Source organism: Apis dorsata, unplaced genomic scaffold, assembly GCF_000469605.1.
Source record: "Apis dorsata unplaced genomic scaffold, Apis dorsata 1.3 scaffold_499, whole genome shotgun sequence".
NCBI lineage: Eukaryota > Metazoa > Arthropoda > Insecta > Hymenoptera > Apidae > Apis > Apis dorsata.
Genome location: NW_006263730.1, coordinates 134,138 through 141,594, shown reverse-complemented (window position 1 = coordinate 141,594; position 7,457 = coordinate 134,138). Strand labels below are relative to the sequence as shown.

The 7,457-nt window shown below is 26.9% G+C and overlaps 1 protein-coding gene across 1 annotated transcript in view; it reads left to right on the top strand.

Annotated features, from left to right (window-relative positions):
- Window positions 1–3,579, top strand: part of LOC102674841 (E3 ubiquitin-protein ligase KCMF1-like) — a 5,263-nt gene extending 1,684 nt beyond the window's left edge. The window contains exons 2-8 of the mRNA XM_006620262.2: window positions 166–333; window positions 429–568; window positions 643–839; window positions 1,391–1,583; window positions 1,764–1,978; window positions 2,329–2,770; window positions 2,892–3,579. Of these exons, the coding sequence (XP_006620325.1) occupies window positions 166–333; window positions 429–568; window positions 643–839; window positions 1,391–1,583; window positions 1,764–1,978; window positions 2,329–2,770; window positions 2,892–3,074 (1,538 nt within the window). The 3' untranslated portion in view covers window positions 3,075–3,579. The remainder of the gene's footprint in view (window positions 1–165; window positions 334–428; window positions 569–642; window positions 840–1,390; window positions 1,584–1,763; window positions 1,979–2,328; window positions 2,771–2,891) is intronic.
- Window positions 3,580–7,457: the final 3,878 nt, after the last annotated feature.

Below are 7,457 nucleotides of genomic sequence, written 5' to 3'. Positions count from 1 at the left end.
ATATATTATTTATTATATTTATTATATATTAATTTTATATTAATTATTATTATATATAAATAATATATTTTATTAATAATATTATTAATAATATTATTATTATTAATAAATTTAAATTATAAACTTATTAATATAAAATATGAATTAATGTATAATTTATTCCAGGGGTAAGTTGTGACGCCTGCTTAAAGGGGAATTTTCGGGGTCGCAGATATAAGTGCCTCGTATGCTACGATTATGATTTGTGTGCCAACTGTTACGAAGGAGGTGCCAGTACTACACGTCACCACAGTGATCATCCTATGCAGTGTATACTTACTAGATCTGAGTTCGGTAAGTTGATTATTAAATTTTATATACTATTATAATTTCTTCAAACATATTTAATATATATAATTAATTCTTATTATTTAATTAATATTTAATAGAATTATATTATGGTGGAGAAGCAGTAAGTGTAGAACAACCGCAATCTTTAACTTGTCCTTATTGTACAAGAATGGGTTTCACTGAAGCTACACTACAAGAACATGTTGCTGCAGATCATTCAGATACTTCATTTGAAGTTGTATGTATATATAATATAATACTGTTTATAATGCATTCTATAACAAAAAATTACAAATTTTAATTTTGCTATAGGTTTGCCCAGTATGTGCATCTATTCCAGGAGGGGATCCGAATAACGTGACTGATGATTTTGCGGGTCATTTAAGTTTGGAACATCGTAGTGGACCAAGAGATTTGATCTCTTTTCTAGATGAACCAGCTTCAAGTAGATATACTGGTAGACGGATAACACATTCATCTAGAGTTGTTGGTGGGCCACGGCCTCGCAGGTATATATATTGCTGATATATATGATTATTCAATTAAACTCTTACAACATTATTTATAATAATGTATTTATATATATATTTGTATATATTTTTTAATATATATGCATAAATATATTGTTATAAATATTATGAATATTATAATCAAAATTGAAAAGAAATAAAAAGAATTATTTTTTGTTAAAAATAAATAAAAAATAAATAAAAAATGAAATACTATTTTATTAATTTATTTTTTTTTTAATATTAATTATCATAAACTATATCAGTATATCAATTTTTTAATATGTTGATGCATGTATTTTTTTGAGTATTACTTTTTGTCTATTATATATTAATATTGTAATTTATCAATCATTGTCATTATTTATTTATTAAAATATAATAAAACAATTATTATATATTATATAATAACTGTTAAAGCAAAATATGTTTTTATTTTTAAAATATCTAAGAAGAACTAAAAAATAGCATTAAAAATAGCAAGATTTCAGCTTCAGTTCATCATCATCTCATCTTAGATAATGTTCATTGGCGTATCATTGGACCTGCAGGTCCAATATGCATTTCAGTTCGTCTGGAGGATTGAGTCCGAGTAGTCGAGAAGGTATAGATCCAATTACAGAATTACTTTCTCAATTATCCGGTGTTCGTAGAAGTGGTGGAGGAACTGGTCAGAGTTCGTCAGCACCAACGCAATTACATCAATTGCAAATGCAGCTACAGTTAGAACGACAACAAGTTAGAGTATGTATAATTTAATATATATAATATATAATTTAATACTATTATATTATATATTATAATTTAATAATAAAAGAAATTTTTCAATGAAATGATTTTAATTTACTTGATAAAAAATTTTATCGAAGCAATTTTTTTTTAAAATAAATAAAAATATAAATTTTTATAAATATTTTTTATTAGGCTGCTAGACAACAATTGGAGCGGTTACCTAGGAGGCAGACTCAAGTTCTTGGTTCTGCAAGTTGTGGAGGAATTATTAGTGGAAGTGGTCATTCTACTACTATGACCAATGTGGTAGCAAATAGTACGACTAGTAACAATAATACAAATAATGTGGCGAACCCGTCCGGCGTATCATCTACCAGTTCACAGAACTATATGTTTCTATTGCCAAAGTATGTATTATATTCTAATGTTAATATATACAATAATATATTTAGACAAAAAAAACATCCAAATTATTATTTGATATTTAAATATCTTTATAAACATATTTTTGCGCATTACAATCGCGTGTATATATTCTTAAAAATCTTTTGTCTAAATTTGCAAAACTGCATATCATGATCAATGCGTGAGATGCCAAAAATATTTAAGATAATTCCATGAAAATATGGTGAATGAAACAGGTACATCTTTTTTTAGTTTTCAAAGGACAATAATTTTATATTTATTTAGAATTTTATTTAATTATTATATTAAATATGATTAATTCTATATATAAGTATTTTTTTTCTTGTTATAGATGTATTACCAGTTCTCTCTCTGACTCACAGTTGCAAAATATTGAACGTGAAAGTGCAAATAGAAGTCTTTTTACGTGCGAACTTATTCTTGGAACACTTTGTCAAACATTGCCGGAATTAACACAGGAACAATCTGTAGCACAAACACCAGTATCAAGTGCAACTACTGCTACAAACAGTCCCGAAACACCAAATGCTAATTCTTCCACAATTTCTACAAAGAAATTAAATGTAACTCAAGAAGCGAAAAGGGATCAAACAATGAATAAACATGTAACGCAGACATCTACGCAACAATCACATACTGTTCAGACTACTACTGCTGGTAGTGTAGGGACAGGTCTTCAAAGTCAAGGATTGCCTCCAAATTCTAATAACCTTGCGTTACAAAATACACCTATGGTTCAAACACTGATGCATAGTGTATTACCTGAATCATTGGTAAGTATAAATAATAAATATAAATAAGTTAAATATATAATGTTAAACATATAATTAATTTTATAACTCGTATTAAAGAAATATGATAAATATAATTTAGCACTTGTATTTTATTATATAGGTATTGCAGGAACCACTGTCACTACCATATAGTAGAACTATCAGAGAACCGATAGTAACTCCAGCGCCAGCGTACCTTAGAGGTGGAGTTGGTCCAGTTGGCGTAACAGGTCCTTCACGTAGGAAGCCGGTTAGAGCTGTAGATGGCAGAAACCAATCTACGGAACCTCCGCCCCCACACTAACCCTTCCTTAGCCCGTACCCATCCACCCTGATTCCTCACAGGACCCTCTAGCACTAGTCCTAGCACTGTTTAGAACACCTCATCATTATTGTTATTATTATAATATTATATATTAATAATTATTCAATGCCCTCCTCCTCACCCTCCCTATCTTATCACTTCTCAAAACTCTAATCTCGCCATCTTTTGTCGTTACGTGACATGGAACAAGGGCAAGGGCTGATTCGCCGACATATGCAAATAATGTAAATAACTCACTTCTTGCAGTCATATACACTCCTCGCTAGAGGTTGAAAACGGTTATAATATGAGTTCGGATTCTCGAAACAGTTGTAAGAACCGACATAATGTAACAGTTGTAGGTGAAGAAAGTTCTGAGGGTGCAGGACCTATATCGGTTATGGATACATTTCTGGAATTTGTTATGTTTTATAAATCAGTTATGTATCAATTCTGTACGTTTCTAAAAATACATTAATTATATATCAATTTTGAATTGATTGAACATTAATTTAGTATTAATTTAAGATATTGTTAACACTAACATTATTAATTTTTATAATATATCAGTTAAATATTAATTTTGTAACAATTATAATTATTGATTATTTGTCCTTTTAACAAAATGATATAGAATATTTTTTTATACAAAAATATTTATTTCTATAGATTTCAAATCAAAACTGTTCATTAATTGTTCAAGAATATATCTATATTTCACTTTTGGTCCATTTATTTTAATACTTATTCTTCAGAATTTGTTTACAATATATTTTTTTATCATTGAATTTCTTTATTTAGTGTAAATCAAAATTTGTTCTTGTATCTTATTCTATATAAAAAAAAGTGAATTGAAAAACAAAATGATAGGAATCTAACTTTTACAAAATCGATGTAATAAGAGAGTGCAACATTATAATCAGAACCGATAAAAATCAGAACTTATTTTTATCTATAATAATTTTAATATTATTTTGGTTCTTTATAATTGTTTAATTAGAATCTTCACATAACGTTCATTAACCGTTATTTATGGAACTTTCTCAATCTCTGCTCCTCGTACACGCTCTTCAGCGAGTCTTGCCACGTTCTACATCGATATTATATCCACTTACAATAACTTAATCGAGGCTAGAGACGGGCAGGTAAAAATAATAATAATATAATTATATTAGCGTTTTATGTTTGGTGGTTGTATGGGTTTGTTAGAACAGAATTAGATTGATAAAATACTCAGTTTTATTTAACATGTAAAACCTCGGGAATGTAGAAACTTTAACAATTCACAAGACGCACTGCCCGTCATACGCACCAGTTTAATTGTGTTTAATTTAAACTGGTAAAATTTTTTTGGTCGTCGAATATTAAATACATTTCTTAAAAATTAATTATTATTGTCATATATATCTTTGAAATATGTTTAATGATAAAAGATTTATAAATTTATCTGGGTTGGTCCGTTTACGTATTTAACGTATCTTAATCATCAGACATTATTTTAAAGAAAAATATTAACAATTTTAATCTATAATTTATGGTATTATAAAAATTTATATGCATTTTGTTAAAAAAGTTTTAAGTAACCAATTATCGAGGTTTAAATTATTTCAAAATCAATAATTAAAGTAAAAATTAAGTTGGCGGACCATCCCTTGATATATTTCAATTGAATAAATTAAAATTTTAAAATGGAGGGATTAAATTGGGTGCTAAAATGTTAATTAAATAAATCTTAAATCATTTTTTCCATTAAAATCAATCGTATTTATTTATAGCATTTGTTATGAACTTTTTTTTTTTCGTTACTGTTTTGAATTTCTCCAATATATTGCACTAAACATGTTTTAAAAATATTATATGAATTTTTTTTAAACGTTCATTTATGTATCTATAATCGCTCCATTTTATAATGTGAAACGAAATAATATTTGTATGTGTGTTCGCTCTTTTTTTCGATAATAGAGACTTTATTGATTTGGTATATATGAGAATTATACAATGTATCGAAGAAAAATTGAGGAATGTTTGTATTCTTTGAATTGAAAGATACAAAAAGTATAATTAATATTTCTTTTACATAGAATTTAATCAAAAAATGCATGTACGTAATATGTGCGTATGACGCACGCAAATGCATTCGAAACTTGTGAAGATTCTACTGAAAGTAGAACCTGAAAACGCTCGTACAAACGAGACGAGCAATAATTATTTTTCAATTATGTTTAACTTTTACTGCTCCCTCCTCCCCTTTTTTTTTTTTAATTTTTGCCTATATTTCTCGTTTATCATTTATGTACATTTCATATTGTAATTAATTTCCCTTGTATTACTTTCTGATCTTATGTTATTTGATTTGTGGGTGTATCTGCAAGATGTGGATGAAAATGAAGTAAAATTATACATATACATATATACATATAAACTTGTAAAAAGTTATGCAAAATATGTAGCGTGTGATTTAATTTTTTTGTCTTATGCTTTCGCGTGTTCTGGCATTCTCGATGGTAAATTCAAAACCGAGTTACTTATGACGTTACAAATAACCAAAGGTATTAAAAATATCATACGTTTCGTTCTTTTTTATTTTCCTTGAATCTTTTATTCAATTATAATTTTATATCTTCATTTAAATATATTATCCGCTTCACGTACCTATTTTCAGATATTTCTAATAACTTCTCGTATTTCTCTTATAATATATGAGTTGGAAACAATATATAAAATAGTGAAGCAACGATATGTAAAAAAAAAGTATACTAATTGCCTTAACGCGAAATGCCTGAAAAGAGAAAAGTCCAGACTTTTGCGGAATGTGTCGTTAATCAAAAGAATCCTTCGCACGTGATACTTAAATAAAAGTGATGCTGTATACTGATCCAAAGTGAATAAATATGTGCATATCCAAAATTGAAAGATACGAATAAAAAAGGATAAAAAATGAACTTCTCATTGATGTGCATACTTCGATGACTGATAAACTAGTTATTTTTCAAATTTTACACGAATTCATAAGCGTATAATCTCAGAACGAAGCAAGACTCCAAGCACGTTTAATACAGAAAATTAATTACATCAATTAAAGGAAGGAAAGAAAGAAATAATTAACAAGATTTGCTATGTATTAAATAACTTCATATAAAGTCGAAAATTACAACTGTTTGTTTTTTTCTTCTATTCTTATCATTGCGAACTTATGTTCCCCTTGTTTCCACGTCACTTTGGGATTGTAAAATTTTGGATTTTTACATGTCTATTTTATTATTAATATTATTTTATTATGTTTATCATCATATGTATTATATACGATGTAACAGGAAAATGTCTGATACATTTCGTTATCAGAAAAAATGTTTCGAGGGACAATGTAACGCCTGTTCCAAAAGTTCAATGCTGTATTAATATCGTTATATTTTTATTGTTAGGATGTTTATCATATTTTATTCTGAAATCTCAGCATAATCTTAACAAACAGCTTTTTACATTATATATGAATAAATATATATATATATATATATATATATATTTATTGATAAAAATGAAAAGATATCTTGGAGTATCATCGTAATGCTTAAATTCTTCTTTTTTCTTTTCTTTTTCCTAAAAAAAAAGCATACATAATTAAATTCTTAATTTATAGATATTCTTAAATCTTAATTAATTACATTAGAAAGTTTCGATATTTAGTATTTTTAAAAAATTAGTATGCTTTTTAAAAGTATCGATGATTCTCTTGGATATCCTTCATAAAAAAAGAAATAAAATTATCAAACAATTATTCTTGTGAATGAAGTAACAAACAGAAAAAAAATATTCTTGGGTGGTTTAAACGGTTGTTTTTATCACGTCCTTTATCCGTATGTCGTCGAGTATATCAGGAAAGATAATTTTCTGTTTGACTTTTTAATCGAAACTTTTACGCCCGACGAATTAACAAAAAAGAAAAGAAAGAGAATGAAAAAAATAGAAGAAAAAACAACTTCACTAAGAATATAATTCTGTCAAAGTAAATGTAGCCAGTTCTACAATGAATCATGAAGATTGAAGGTGGAATTCAACCTCGTTACATTTTTTGGATTAAAAAAAAAAAAAAAAAAATAAGAAAAAACAAAAAAATATGGAATAACATGGAACGCGTACGACATTTTCCCCTTTTCTATTCGATGAAGAGAATTTTCTTCTAATGAATTGAAAAATTCGATTTATATTTAAATATANTATATACATACATACTTATATATATATTAAATATACATATTAAATATACATAACATACATTGACGTGAATGTATGTATATTTCTACGCACTTGTATAAGAGCAATTGAATAGTTGCATTTGTGCGTAGATTCGTCTTATTTTCTTTATTAATTAATATAAAGAACGTG